General features: G+C 41.3%; 1 protein-coding gene across 3 annotated transcripts in view; it reads left to right on the top strand.

Moving 5' to 3' along the window:
- Positions 1-15,939, top strand: part of Acsm3 (acyl-CoA synthetase medium chain family member 3) — a 23,853-nt gene continuing 7,914 nt past the window's right edge. Inside the window, exons 1-8 of one of the 3 annotated variants that reach the window (XM_021190127.2) lie at positions 1-64; positions 5,762-5,910; positions 6,742-7,015; positions 7,659-7,869; positions 12,904-13,111; positions 13,726-13,869; positions 14,307-14,463; positions 14,698-14,777. In XM_021190127.2, coding sequence (XP_021045786.1) covers positions 6,815-7,015; positions 7,659-7,869; positions 12,904-13,111; positions 13,726-13,869; positions 14,307-14,463; positions 14,698-14,777 — 1,001 coding nt within the window. In that variant the 5' untranslated portion in view covers positions 1-64; positions 5,762-5,910; positions 6,742-6,814. Of the gene's footprint in view, positions 137-5,761; positions 5,937-6,741; positions 7,016-7,658; positions 7,870-12,903; positions 13,112-13,725; positions 13,870-14,306; positions 14,464-14,697; positions 14,778-15,939 lie in introns of all 3 variants that reach the window. The other 2 variants (XM_029541124.1, XM_029541128.1) reach the window with 2 other exon arrangements.

Below are 15,939 nucleotides of genomic sequence, written 5' to 3' on the forward strand. Positions count from 1 at the left end.
CAGTCTAACACTCTCTGCTGTCAAACTCCTTCCACTTTGATCTACCACCAACACTAAAGCAGAGGTAAGAAACTGGCTTTCTCTTCCATTAAGCAGGTCTGCTATCGCTCCAGCTGTGTGGGAAGCAGTGTCTTTAGTGAGTATCCAATTTCTTTTCCTGTGTAAGACCTCCTGCAACAGTGTGGGTTTTCTTTATAAATGTTTAGCAAACAAAACCAGCAACTCCAGAAAATGCTCTGTGAAGCCATGGGTGGCAGAGGGGTTTCTAAATCAGAATCTTTCAGCTGCCATGGGAACACTGAGCACCCACAGGACATTGCTGGCAGAGCAGCTTAGGCCTTTTGGTGAGATTTGGGGTTTAATAATGGGTCCATGTGTTTCCATGATAAAATGTTTTGGAAAAAAAAAAAAAAAAGCGAGTAGGAGCCAAATGTTTCTGTTTTCTTCTGCTTGACTGAACCCTGCTCAGTGACAGATGGAAGTTCATCTTCTAAATATCCAAAAGTACACAGACTACCTCTTGAAAACGTCTTCTCTCCAGGATGAGGGATACTCTAAAGCAGTATATTGAGGGTGGGAATTAAGACAAGGTCTTTTTGTGGGTGAGACCCATGGAGTTGTACTTTGCTTTGAAGCTGTGTATCTGCCGTTGTTGGGCTAATCAGGCAGAAGGGCTTTGTGGAGATGTGGAAAGATGGAAGATCCCGCTGCCCTGCCATCTCTATGGACCCCAAGTTCTTATTTCAGATGAGACTTTAAATTCTTTCAAAAGCATATCCATCCAGACAGTGGTGCCTTTCTTAGAATTTTTCTTAGCAACATTTCACGGCTTGGTGTAAAATCTAGATTTGCCATGCAGAAGTGATCTTTTCTTTCACCTGCAAGGGATTATACAAATAGGAAAGTGGACATTGTAAGATAAGAGCATTGTAAAGGCAGGAACTGACTGAGCCTTGTGGGTAAGAAAGAAATATTATGGGTTTGATGAAGGGGTGTTGACATTCCTTTTTCTATTTAAAAATGCTTATGATCATTTTAAGTTCCAACTGATTGGTCAATTTTCTGTTCTTTTAAAAAATGTGACTTCTAAAAATGTTCATTGAGGTAAGTCCTTCTTAAAAAGCATATTCATTGACAATTGCATACATACCTAATGTATTTTGATCATATAGCCCTTTATTTCTCTCTTCCCTCTGCTTCTAGCTCCTCCCAAGCCCCTTCTTCTCCCTGAGAAGGCCCTCCCACTCCTACTCTCACATCTGTTCTGCACTCCCTGAGTTTAATGAGGGGTTTTGCATGAGCATGGGAGGGTGGCTATTTACTTGAACTCGAGTAAGTTATCAGTGGCTACACCAATGTATTTGTGAAAGGGGTTAGGGAAGGAACAACACACAGCGAACTCTGATTCTGCTTGGTATCAGCAAGGTGAGTACACTGTATTTATCCCCAGTGTAAATATTTGCATAGTGGTTTAATAGTCTGTAAACTCGGAGAGACAGATGCCCTTATCATGTTAACAGAAGTATTCTCAGCATCTGATATAGGCCTGTCTCAGGATGAATGGACAGATTGTTCAGTTGGGTGTGTGTATGTTTGAGGGTGGTGTGTTTCTCTGGAATGTGGAATAATAAATCAATCCAAAATGCTAGGCACAACTTGCCAACTTGCCAGATCTCAGCAAAAATGGCATCCCTGGAGAGACTTTCCAGAATATCCTTGTTTTCTCCTACTTTCCTTCTCAGGTAAAAGCACGGTTTTGTTTTACTTCATTTACATGTGCCAGTCATGACAGTAGAGAGGACCTCTTCTCTATTTCCCCAATATGTTGTCTATATATGCAACATTTTAAACATTCAAGCAGTATGTATTGAGTAAATAAATGAACCATAGTAACTGTAATGGCTGGTTTTGTGTGTCAACTGGACACAAGCTGGAGTTGTCACAGAGAAAGGAGCCTCCCTTGAGGAAATGCCTCCATGAGATCCAACTGTAAGGCATTTTCTCAATTGGTGATCAAGGGTGAGAGAGCCCATTGTGGGTGGTGCTATCCCTAGGCTGGTAGTCTTGGATTCTATAAGAAAGCAAGCTGAGAAGCCAGGGGAAGCAAGCCAGTAAGTAACATCCCTCCATGGCCTCTGCATCAGCTCCTGCTTCCTGACCTGCTTGAGCTCCAATCCTGACTTCCTTTGGTGATGAACAGAATATGGAAGTGTAGGCTGAATAAACCCTTTCCTCCCCAACTTGCTTCTTGGTCATGATGTTTTTTGTAGGAATAGAAACCTGATTAAGACAGTAACCTACAAATAATGTGTCTGAACCAGACCAAATTCTCACCCTTTGGTTCAATTGGACAGGAAACATTAGGAATAGTTCTTAACTATTTTAAAATAACATTTGTATTAGGAGAAATGGCTTCAATATTTCATTTAAATTGTAAAATAACAGGGACAACTCAAATTATCATCAATAGGAAACTAGATTAATGAAATAATGTGGCAGCTGTTTGGTATAATTCAAGGCATTTTTTTTTTTTTTAAGGAATGACTAAAGAGCTCTATGTACTGATATGAAAAGGTTTCTAAAACCACATTATTGCAAATGGATTGGATGTGTGGATAGTTAGAATCTTAGGCCACCCACTGTATACAGACACCTGGAGGGAAATGAGCATCTGCGGTCATATTTGAGAGACCAGGGAGAAGAGTGGCTTCTTGGGGGTAGAACTGCATCAAAATACTAAACCTTTAAGGCAGGAAGGAACATTTTTAAACGAATGTCCTTATGGTTTTTGAGCCGTTTGAAGACATTGTACCAAACAGTAAAGACCAAGATGGGTTTGCTTCTGAGAACTCGGTGCTGCCTACCACCATCAGCCCAACTTTCAGTCTTCTGTACCGGGGCAGAAAGGCAAAGTTGAAAGAAACTCGATCCTAAGTCTGTAAAGAAGGTGGAGCGCAGCCAAATGGGCAGTGAGGCCTTAACCCTGGGGAATCAGCCTCAGAGAGATTTCTGTTCTAAAGAACAGGCTGCTTTTTCAGTCTTGAAATTCTGTCACTGCTTTTTCTCCACAACTATTAGGTAAAAGAAAGTTCTGGGCAGCCCTTTCCCAACCCTGAACCTAGAAAAAGCTCTTACCTTTGGAAATTTCCTCCATACTTTTTCTGTATTTTAAACTTTCCATTTTATGTGAGTTCAGATTTGAGCCATCAGCCAGACAGATCTGGTATATTCTGCAGCAATAGATCTGGTATATTCTACACAAACTCTTTCCAGTGCACGGTGACCAGAGCCACACATGACTATCAAGCACTTGAAGTACAATCACTGTAACCAATAAACTGGTTTTTCTTTTGTTTTACTTCCTCATTTTTATTAGTTCTTTGAGAATTTCAAACAATGTGTTTTCGTTATTTTTATTGCCACCAGCCACTACTCACTAATATACAATGAAAAGGTGCTTCATAGAGACAGCAGGGCAGAGGCACATAGGAATCCACAGTAGTTTGTCACAGGATGCACAGGTCTGAGCAAGCTCAAAAATGCTAGCATGGGGAGGGAGGTGGGCACAAAGTTCCAAACCTTAGCTGAGGAGTTACTGGCAATGAACTGATTTTAAACTTGTATTTATATTAATAGAAATGGCCTCATGTGAGATGATGCAGGTAGTCATGTAACTCTTATTAAGGCAGCAAAGGCACCTTTCAGGTCAACTATAACTCTGCAGCTAAAAATTCAGAGGTTGGCTTTGTCGGGTATCAATGGGAGGAGAGGCCCTTGATCCTGTGATGGCTAGATGGATGCCCCAGTGTAGGGGAATTTGAGGGTGGGGGAGATGGGAGTGGGTGGGTAGATGGGCGAACACCCTCATAGAAGCAGGGGGAGGAGAGTGGGGTAGGGGGCTTGGGGGGAACCAGGAAAGGGGATAACATTTGAAATGTAAATAAAGAAATTATCCAGTAAAAAAGAAAAAAAATCCCCCTTCTGAAAAAGCTATTTATTCAGTCAATAAATATAAATAATAAATAATCTAACATATACTATATAAAATATATATGATATATAATATATAACATATAATGTATAACATATAACATATATATTAACTCACAGAAATCTGTCTACTTCTGCCTCCCAAGTTCTGGGGTTAAAGACTGTATTAGTCAGGGTTCTCTAGAGTCACAGAACTTACAGATATGCTCTATAGAGTAAAGGAATTTATTGATGACTTACAGTCTGCAGTCCAAATCCCAACAATGGTTCAGTAGTAGCTGTTAATGGAAGTCCAAGGATCTAGCAGTTGCTGAGTCCCACACAGCAAGAAGGCGAAAGAGTGAGAGCTAGACTCCCTTCTTCCAATGTACTTATATGGTCCCCAGCAGAAGGTGTAGCCCAGATCAAAGGTGTGTGCCACCACACCTTTAATCCCAGATGACCTTGGACTCGGAGATCTCCCTGTCTTAATCTTCTGGATTCAATCACCACTGTGTCTCAAGATCTCCGTACCAAGATCCAGATCAGAAACTTCTATCTCCCAGCCTCCAGATTAGGTTCACTGCTGAGCCTTCCAGTTCTGGATTGTAGTTCATTTCAAATATAGTCAAGTTGACAACCAGGAATAGCCACTACAAAGGCTAATATTGTTTTCCAGTTAGTTTTAATTTCAATTGGATCAGAAAACTGGATCAAAAATGCATATACTATGAGTCAAATGTGGCTATTACTCCTGGGGATAGAAGCATGAGTGTGACAGACAAGGCCTGGGTCCTCACAGAATTTACAGTCTTGCACCATCAGACAACTATAGGCCATGAGTTATCCAGCCTCCTACCCATTTTTGACAGCTTTGTGAACTAACAGTGGTTTTCATGTTTTTAATTAGTTGAGGGAGAAAAGTGGAACAATACTTCCTAACACACGAAAAGTGCATGAAATTTAAGTTTCAGTGGTCACTGATAAAGTATTTGGAAGAATTTGGCCACATTTGCTTATTTATGTATTACCAACATCTAAGGCAGAGTCAAGTAACACAATAGAGACAATATGGCCCAGGAAGTCCACCATTTACCAACCCTCATTCCAGTGAAAAACAGTAGGCTAGGTGCCATGAGGGCCATTTGCATTGTTGAACTCGGTCTTTGGGAAACACGGCTCTCTGACAGAGGTTCACTCAGTCTCTGTACTAATAAAAGGTGAAACTGAGAGTCAGTGGCTTGCTGTTCAAATAGGGTCACAACAACTGGGCGGCAAATGGACCTTATTCCATGACTGTCTGACTCAACAGGCAATGGACTTAGCCAACATCCTAAAGACCAGTGAATCTCTCACTTGAACACAGAAACTTGTGTGGAGAATCTTGTTAAAAGATTTAAATCCACTAATTCAATGGATCTTCAGTGGGACCTAAAGATTATACACTTCTGACAAGTGTCCAAGTGGTACAGTGGTTCATAGATCATAGACTCTGAATGAGTGGATCTCAACTTGTGTTATGCATTACAACTCTGAGTAAAATGTTAAAAATAGCATAGGCCCACTCCCCAAAGTGCTAACTTCATTGGTCAATTATCCAGGCATTAAAGATTTTGTAAAAATCTTTCCTGGTAATGCAATGCATAAATGGGATATTACGTCACAGCTCTGCTGGAATCCTGTTGACCCAAAGTAAAACCATTCAAATGAGAGTCCAAAGACCCAAGTTCGAGCCTGCTATAATAGGGTAAAGCCTGTTGCTTACTTTGCTTGAGGTTCATCTTCTTTGCAGGTGAAAGACAAGGAGGTTCAAGCTGGATGATCTCAGAGAGCTCAAGATCACTGACTCGTGTGGTTCTCACACAAGGAAGTAGACACCTGGAGCCGCTGGATTTCAAATGCATCCAGTTCATCAGCATGATGCCTAGCCACCAGATCCATGTAAGATAAAGCTGAGCTAATATCTGGTATGTCGAACACTTTATCATTACAGAAATGATTCCACATAGCTAGGCTGCCCTATCACACAGCTAGAATCACTGTTAAAATTATGGTTTAGTGATTGTGAGAGTAGCTATGTTTTACTGCAGGAAAATCGTGGGAAGCTTAAAGAGCAGAAACTCAGTTCCAATCCCTGCAACACTAACTGTATTTTAATAGCCTCAGTCAAGTAACTGACTTTGTGATCAAATGACTTCCCACAGAAGGAAGGAGGAGTAGGTGGTTGGGGAGGACCTCCCGTCAGGAGCCCTGTTATTATATCTCCAAGTGTGGACTCGATGATGGTGTGGGCTCCTATTGGGAGCATGGGAACCACAGCCTATAAACCAGATAGACTCTAAGCACAGACAGTGCTTTCAGACCAAGCTGGTACGGCCACTCTCAGTTCCCTCATCTGTACATAATCTGTGGTGTTTTGATATGACTTTAGATCAGATGCCTCTGTTAGAGTCACAGAATGTTGAGAAATGCATGTAGGATGCAACACTGGGGTAGTCAGGAGAATGGGCGGGGCCCATACAAATCTGGATTTGAATCCAGCCAATGGCTCTTATTACTTTCTCTATCTGTACACATAGATAGTAACAGTACCTATTTTACAGGGTTTCTCTAAGGATTTAGTAACAACGAATAACAAAGCATCAAAGCGCAGCATGCCCAGAAAATGATGTTGAGAGGGTGCTGAAAAATTACAATAAAACTTAGCTGCTTTAGGGTCTTACTACTTTGCAAACAAAAACCAAATATATGTCACCTTTACCTGTCTTTTAGCTGGATTAGTCTGCATGGAAATCTCACATGCCACAGCATCCAACACCACTGATGCTAGCTAGCTCTTGTCACCATGGTGATGTTACTTCGTGCTAGGTGTTTTCACCGCCTAGCAATTCCTGATCCTATGAGAGTCTTGTATAAAGATTACAGAACAGCGACCCCTCAGAACTTTTCCAACTATGAGTCCATGAAACAAGACTTCAAAATAGAGATTCCAGAGTATTTCAATTTTGCAAAAGATGTCCTGGACCAATGGACCAATATGGAAAAGGTATGGAGCAAATGCCACTCAAACTTGCTTCAGTGAGTTCAACTGCAAGTGATCACAGCCCCCAGAGGCAGTCAGCAGTGGCTACAGAGAGTTTCACTGCCACAAGGGGGTGATCAATGGAAATCAGTAGTCATGAGTGACATTTGAAGGAAGAAGGGTACTGTGGAAGTCCTGCAATGTACAGAAGACTCCCAGAATATGGACTTTCCTGGCCCACAACGCCAGTAGTTCCATCATGGCTGCTTGAGAAAGCCTAGGTTATATTAATGTATTTCTTTCCCACTTTTAAACAAAAAAGGAATAAAAAGTGACTCTAAGAGTCAAAATAGCAAGAAATGAAGTATAGATACATCCATGAGGGACGGGATGAAGGGATGCAAGAATTCTAACTGTGGAATTGGGGGAAATCATGATAAATGAGAAAGGACCTGGTCCTAGCGAACTGACATGGCTCCCAGCATGTAGAAATAGGAACCTCTGAGTGATGTGCACTTACCCCATGGATGTCCTGACTTGTGAGTTTTCTGCAGAGAATATGTTTATTAAGTCAGCTGAAATATAATTTAACTCTATAATATAATTAATATAATATAATTTAACTCTATGACAACCTCTAAGTCCACAACCACTCTGCTCTCTTCAGGCTGGAGAGAGACTTTCCAATCCAGCCTTCTGGTGGATAGATGGAAATGGAGAAGAGCTGAGATGGAGTTTTGAAGAACTCGGGTCTTTATCCAGGAAGTTTGCCAACATACTCACAGAAGCCTGCTCCTTGCAAAGAGGAGACAGAGTAATGGTGATACTGCCCAAGATCCCAGAGTGGTGGCTTGCGAATGTGGCCTGTCTGCGAACAGGTTAGTGTGTCACACTCCTGAGCACATTTCAACAAGCCAGGTTTATCCACTGCTTGCAGACATTTGCCCACCCTTCCTTTCATGTCTCTACCATTAGCCTTCCTGACTCTATCAGGACAAATGTCTTTGCTAACGTGTGGTCATTCCCATCTCCTGACTTTTCTGCATACTCTTTCCTATGCCTGGCACTTCTTTCCCTCAAAACTAAGTACATGTCCAGCTCTTACTCAACTTTCAAGTGTCAGATGTTTTTTTTTTTTTCTTTTGCTGTTTGGTTTGGTTTTTAGGATTTAATTATTTTATGTGTATGAGTGTTTTCCCTGTATGTGTATCTGTGTGTTATGTGCATGCCTGGTGCCTACAGAGGCCGGGAGAGTGTGTCATCAGATTCCTGGGGAACTGGAGTTAAAGATGGTTGTGAACTACTATGTGGGTACTAGGAATAGAACTTGGGTCTTCTGCAAGAGCATCTAGTGCTCTTAACCTCTGGGCCATCTCTCCAGATTCCTCAATCCTCAATTTAATTTTGCCTTCTCAGACAACCTTATCCTGCTATCTTACCCTAGCAACTATATTCTTTAAGCACCTGTTTTAGTTACTGTTCTTTTGCTGAAAGAAACACCATGACAAAGTCAACTTATTTTTTTTTTAAAGTACTTAATTCATGACTTGCTTACAGTGCCAGAGGGTTAGCCCACTTTCATTATGGTGGTAAGCAGGCAGGCATGATGCTGGAACAGTAGCTGAGATCCTACATCTGATGCACAAGTAGGAAACAGAGAACAGACAAGATTGGACCTGGCATATTTGAAACCTCTGAGCCCACCTTCAGTGGCATACTGCCTCCCACAAGGCCACAGACCCTTCTACAAAGTCATACCTCCCAATCCTACCTGAATATACTACCAACTGGGAACCAAATATTCAAATATGTGAGCCTATAGGGCCATTCTCTGTTGCAGGATATTTGTTCACACTGTGAACCTTGAGAATGAGTTATTTACTGAAAAAAACCTGTTTCTAGTTGCGTGTGGCTCAGCCCTCATCACACACCGTTAATTCCTCTGGCTGAAATACAGACACACCCTTATACATACCTTTAATCCCAAACAATGAAGATAAAGTTTGTTTGTGAAGGAAGCAGGCATGTGCGTGTACACACACACACACACACAAAACTATTTAAGCCGGGCCTGGTGGCGCAGGCCTTTAATCCCAGCACTCGGGAGGCAGANTAAGAGACTTTGAATTTTAAAGGGATTGAACTTTTAATATGTAAAGACTGTGGTAGCCAGGCCTGGTGGCGCAGGCCTTTAATCCCAGCACTCAGGAGGCAGAGGCGGGCGGATTTCTGAGTTCGAGGCCAGCCTGGTCTACCAAGTGAGTTCCAGGACAGCCAGGGCTATACAGAGAAACCCTGTCTCGAAAAACCAAAACAAACAAACAAACAAAAAAAAAAAAACAAAAACTATTTAAACTTTTGGGGCATACTATTTGCCTATCTATAACCTGCAATTCCCATGAGTCTACATATGCTCTTAAAAGGCCATTACTACAGCATATCTCTGCAACTACAGATATAGTAAATGTTCAGAAAAATATCTGCTGAATTAATGTTCTGACTGTCACAGTATATCACAGTATTTAGTGGCCACTCTTTTATTAAAGGATAGCTAAAATATTCTATTTCATATATACATATAAATTACACATTGGAAAAGCAGAGCCAATTTCCAGATACTTTTTATCTTTTACAAAATGAGTGTATGCATGAACATTACTTAAGCTCACTTTCTCAGTAAGGCACTGTTTAACTGGTAGGATCAGGTATGCATTCATATAAATTCAATAAAAAGAGGCAACTGAATGGCTGCTGGAGAACCTTACAGGGGGGAAAACAGTACAGAAGGAGCTCAGGGGTTTTGTAAGCAGACTCTAGCCAGTAGCCTCTTCCTGTTTGTCCTGAAGCTACTGTGCCTCTTGTCTGCATCTTTCTCAGGTGCCACCTCTTTAACTCCTCTGCTAACATTCCTGTTCACTGTGACACTGTTCACTGTGTGCAGCTTTGATTGCTATTCAGATGCTTCAGGCTCTGACCCCACGTGACCCATCTGACAGATCACTGGGTATCTTTAGTACTTGAGCAGAATCTGATGGTAGAGCTCCAGGAGAAGCCACTCAGAATAAGTCAGAGGCAACTTTTCTGATTCTGACATGATTCCTGGGGCTCTCCATAAGGAAGGTAAACTATCTTAGAAGGATGAGAGAGAGAGACAATGAGCCATGCATATAATAGTCTAAGGATGTTAGTATTTGTGGCTCACAGTCATTTGTTTTCCTGGTCATTTTTCCCACTTAATGAATATACAGCTAGAGGCTGTGGGAAATGACTCAGGGACTAATGATCTTGCTGTTCAGTTGTAATGACCAGAGTTTTGGATCCCAGTACCTACTTCAGGCAGCTCACAAATGCCTGGAACTCCAGTTCCAAATGATCTAATGCCTTCTTCTGGCCTCTGAAGGCACACATGTGTACATCAATTCACAAAGACCCAGACGCATGCACACCTGCACATAAAAACAAATCTTAAAAAATAAATGGCTAGTTGAACGGTGAAGTTGAAGTCCTAACTCAATAGGACTGCAGTTGCTTGTACATGGCTTAGGAGTCTATACATAGATGATAAGATTAAGAAAGGCAAAGGCATGGCTAACACATCAGTTTTGATAATGGTTATCTAAGGGAGACTGTGAGACAGAGAGAAGGTCTAGGGAGTTTGTCAGAACGAATTCTCTACTGCCACTCAACATCTTCTGAATCTAAAACTCTGGCGTGTAGCCTGGGCGTCTATGTTTTCACACAGAATTCAGAGGGTCTGACTCATCTATCACCTGGGAAGGGTAAAAACCATCCAGAAGTAAATACTGTCTATAGATCTCTTAAGGATTGAGAGCTAAAAGTGGTGTATCCCAGAAGCCAGGTGTATGAGAAATACACAGTATGGAGTTGAGTAGATAGAAACAAAGATAGATGAAAGGTTCCCTTCTTAAAGATATACTGTATGTTATATATGTGTGTTAAGTATGTGTGTTATGTGGTGTGTGTGTGTGTGTGTGTGTGTGTGTGTGTGTGTGTGGCTGGAGCTCTTGTGAGCTGCCGTGTGGATGCTGAGACCTAACTGAGGTCCTCTCCAAGAGCAGCCAGTGCTCTTCTCCAATGAGCCATCTCTCTCCAGTCCAGATGATACATTATTTTTGTTTTCAAATTAATTATTTTTATTTTTAATTTGTTTTTATTGCATTGTATCCATCAGGATTCTCTAGAGAAACAAAATTGATAGAATGAATCTCTGTTCACATATAAACAGAATGGCTTATAGGACCGACTTTGGTCTAAGTCAACAATGGCTGACTTGCAATGGAAAGTCCAAGAATCCAGTAATTGTTCAGTCCATGAGGCCCGATGTCTCAGCTAGTCTTCAGTATAAGCTGGGATACCAGAGAAGTAGGCTCTAATGCCAGAAGGCTTGGCAGAGAGAGTGACAGCAGGCAGGCAAAGAAGAAGCACTTTCCTCTCGCACAGCCTTTCTCTAGGCTTTCACCAGAGAGTGTGGTCCAAATTTCATGTGGATCCTCCCACTTCAAAAGATACATATTTAGGGCCAGTCTTCCCACTGCAAATGTTTAAAGTAAAGAAAACTACCTCACTGGTGTGCCCAGTCACTTGGGTTTTAGTCAATTCCAGATGTCATTAAGTTGACAACCAATAACCACTACTACACACATTTGAGTCAAAACAAAATTACATTACTTTCCTTTCCTCCCTTGAGCCCCTCCCATGTTCTCTCCCTTCAATGCTTCCCACTCCCTACCTCAAGTTGATAACTTCCTTTTCTTTTATTATTACTGTTCCATATATGTATAGATACATGCACAAACATAAAAATGAAACCTACTAACCTATACCTATTTAGTATACTAAATAAATAAATAAATAAGATGAAATAAAATAAACAAAACAAATAAATCAGAAAAAAAAACAACCTGCAAGCTACTGACTCCTCTGTTTTTGTTTGTGAATATACAGTTTCAGAGCTGACCACTTTGAATTAGATAAAATTTGGGTGCTCATTCCTGGGAGGGGCTATTTCTTCCTCTCTCAGCAGTCGTTAGTTGTTGTAATTCTTTGTCTAGGGGTGGGAACTCATGAGATTTCTCCTCCTTCCATGTTAGCATGTCTATTATTCAAGCAAAATATCCATTCATTCTTTGAAACAAAGAGCTAATTGCTAAAACATATTAAGTTTTATTCTAAACTCATTGCATACATTCACTAAGTGAATCCTGGAATAATTCTATGAGGGGTATATTTTTATAATTCCAACTTTATAGAAACAGAATCTGAGGCTTACAGAGGTGAAGGGTTTATCTGAGGCACAAGTTTATGGGTGTCTAGCTCCAGGACACCAACACATTGCACCTTACCTTGTAATTTACTACAGGCAAGAGTAGAACCACAGAAAAGATACATGCTTCAAGAAAAAGAAAACAATCTGTGCATTGTAAGAGGCCCTGGACTGGAGTGGTGACATGTCCAGGTCTGGAGTCTAACCTCATGCTCTGAGTCCTGCAGTTTTGCTTACATTCAGAAGCCAGGAGGCCAGCCATGCACAGCTGCTTACTGTAGACGGGGACTGAATGAGTTAAAATATACAAAATAGACTAGTATCTGGCACCCAAGCACACAACCAGTGCTGCATATCGTTTTTAAACCACAATTCCTCCAAGCTCAGTGTTATGGGTGATCTTCAAATACAAGATAATCAGTCAGCATTAATGCTCTCATGTTAGGTCTCATGTTGGAGACCTCTTGCAAGGCAAAATCAGAACAATGGAAGACAAATAGATTTCGCCCCTAGTTAATTCACTAACTCATTCTGAGACACATAGAGTGTGAATGTATTAGTTACACTATCCTAACTATCATAGAAGTTAACCTTGCTTTTAAATGTTATTTCTTTTCTATTCCTCTAGGGACAGTTTTAATTCCAGGAACCACTCAGCTGACCCAGAAAGACATCCTCTATAGACTACAATCTTCAAAAGCTAAGTGCATTATTACTGATGATGCTTTGGCCCCAGCAGTAGATACCGTGGCAGCTAAATGTGAAAATCTCCACTCCAAATTAATTGTTTCCCAGCACTCCAGAGAAGGCTGGGGGAATCTCAAGGAGATGATGAAGTGAGTACCCTGAATTTTAGAACAGTGCCCTACAAAGAAAGGCAATAATGAAAAAAGTATCCAACTCAGGAGCAGTGAGGTCAACCGCAAAGAAAAGCAGTAAGTAATGAGAATAATCAGTGATTGTTACAGAACTAACAGTTGGCAGTGCAAGCTTTTCGGTAAGAAGGGTTCTGCTTGAGATAAAGTAAATAAGGAAATACAAAGCATTCACTGAGGTAGAGAACAGTGTACAAGATGCTTATTGAGGAGTTCTCTTGTGAAAGATGGAAAGGATGAAGGACTGGGCAAAGGAAGAAATTGACTTTCTATGCATTCCCTGTGAAGCTCTCAGCTAACACACTGGGAGTTCTGGGCTGTGGATGGATCTCAGGGCTGTGACAGTCTAGACACCCACAATGATCAGTTTTGGATGAGGGCTCTCCCTAGCAGACACATGATCTTGAAGGTGGCTGCTCACATCTCACAAGTCAAAGGATGGAAACAGAGGTAGCTTTTTACCTTGGGACTGAATCCAAGTCACTGATTCAGAAGCCAAAGAGGCCCAAAGCAGATAGGTTTTCAAATCTTCCTCAGAGGTCAGTCATAAAAACACTGTAGATTGTCCTTTGCAGATATGCCAGTGACAGTCACACCTGTGTGGACACAAAACACAACGAGATGATGGCCATCTACTTTACCAGTGGGACGACTGGGCCTCCTAAGATGATTGGACACACCCACAGCAGCTTTGGTTTAGGATTGTCTGTCAATGGAAGGTATTTTCCCAGAACTGTGGCTATAGTATAAAGCTTGCAAAAAGATTGATTTGTAGACTGGTTTTTGTGATGTGGCAGAGGATGGCCTTGTTGGACATCAGTGGGAGGAGAGGCCCTCAGGCATGAGGGTGTTCAATGCCCCAGTGTAGGAATGCCAGGGTGGGAGGATGGGAGTGGGTAGGTGGGGGAGCACCCTCATAGAGGCAGGGGGAGGGGTGATGGGATGGGAATTTCTGAAGGGGAGACCTGGAAAGGGGAAAACATTTGAAATGTAAATTGAAAAAAATCCAAGGAAAAAAAAAAGAAAGAAGAAAATGTGTTTTCCAACAAATTAGATACTTTCATAAAATTATATATTTAAATTTTTACATATATTTATACGCATGTAATTCCTACCAGTTCAACAGATTTATACAACAGTGCTATTTGTATTCCAGGTTCTGGCTGGATTTGATAGCCTCTGATGTGATGTGGAATACTTCAGATACAGGCTGGGCAAAGTCTGCATGGAGTAGTGTTTTTTCTCCATGGACCCAAGGAGCATGTGTTTTTGCACACTATTTGCCCCGTTTTGAATCATCTTCCATCTTGCAAGTAAGGCAGCGTAGAGGAGGTTCATGGTTAGAAATGTGTTAGCATTAGTAGCACCACTTATGGGACTGGCAACTAAAGTAGAGATTAGGAGTTTTCAGATGTCTCCATCTACAAAGCCCACAAAGACAGGAAAGATCCGAGTGCATTTCCATGCAAATAAATAGTTTTATGTTGTGCTGTGCCTCTGGCCGATTAACACTACAGTTGAGACAGTTTGCTCTTTCTCAACTGCAGACCCTCTCCAAGTTCCCCATCACTGTCTTCTGTTCTGCACCAACTGCCTACCGGATGCTTGTACAGAATGATATAAGCAGGTAAGACATGTTTGCAAATGGATATTCAGTCAAGGGGGAGAGGAGGAGCAAGTTCGAAAATAAAAGACCTATTTGTCCAAACCCACAGATCTGACCAGTCGGTACAGTACAGCTCAGTGTTTTCTTTCTCGTGCCGCGCGTTGAGTTCTTCCTGACATTTTGTAGATGGTTGCTGTGTCCAGAGCAGGCTCTTGTAGACTTGGAGAGGGGAGGGAAGATTAGACCATGTGTAGAGCTATGAATGCAATGGTTATAGGTTTTTTTTTTTTAAGAGGAAGTTTTTAATCTTTGGGGTGACAACTATTATCTGAGCTGAGATAATAGACAGGTTACTCTGTTTTGAAAATTCTCGGAGAGAACAGAAGTAAGAATGAAGGCTTTAAAGCTACTGTGATTCCATTTTAAATGCCTGATTATTGCTCTGAAGATACTGTGTTCACAGCTCAGGAATTCATGTGTTGATGCCAAGCACAGCTCTTGCTCCAAAGAGAGTAATATATAGTTTATTCTGAGCCAAATATAATTGACTATAGGCCAAGGACATGGATTCAGATACGGAAGTGATTACATAATCTTTCTAGTCATAAATGGAAGGGAGGCATAAATCAATGCATTTGCCCATACACTGATGAGAGTATCAGTTGGTAGCCTATAAAGGAGCCCAAAGGGATTTCTTCTTTAGGCTTCTAGTGTTGTAATAGTCTTAGTTTTAGAGTTCGTAAAGACCAGTAGTCTTCTAAGTTTAACAATATATTCCTCCAAAAGTTTTATCTATTAAAACGAGGATAAGATTAGATACACGATTTAGTAATATATGATCAGTAAGAGTGCCGAGGATAATTCTGGCCCTCCGTCCTTGACATTTCACCTCACCGCACTCATGCCGCGATGCTGTTCAGCCTGTGAGGACTTTCACACAGATGTGCCATTTTCAGAGTACCTTAGTTTGCAGTTGTGAGAGAATTTTTAATTAGTGATTTAAAATACCATTATTGAGCTGTGTGTATTGGTGTACTTAACCCCAGCACTTAGGGAGGCAGGGACTGAACTCAAAGCTAGCTTAGTTTAAAAAGCAAGTACCAGGGCTACACGTCAATAGGTAGGTGTGTGTGTGTATGTGTGTGTGTGTGTGTGTGTGTATGTGTGTGTGTGTGTGTGTGTG

Source organism: Mus pahari, chromosome 1 (genome assembly GCF_900095145.1).
Source record: "Mus pahari chromosome 1, PAHARI_EIJ_v1.1, whole genome shotgun sequence".
Classification (NCBI taxonomy): Eukaryota; Metazoa; Chordata; class Mammalia; order Rodentia; family Muridae; genus Mus; species Mus pahari.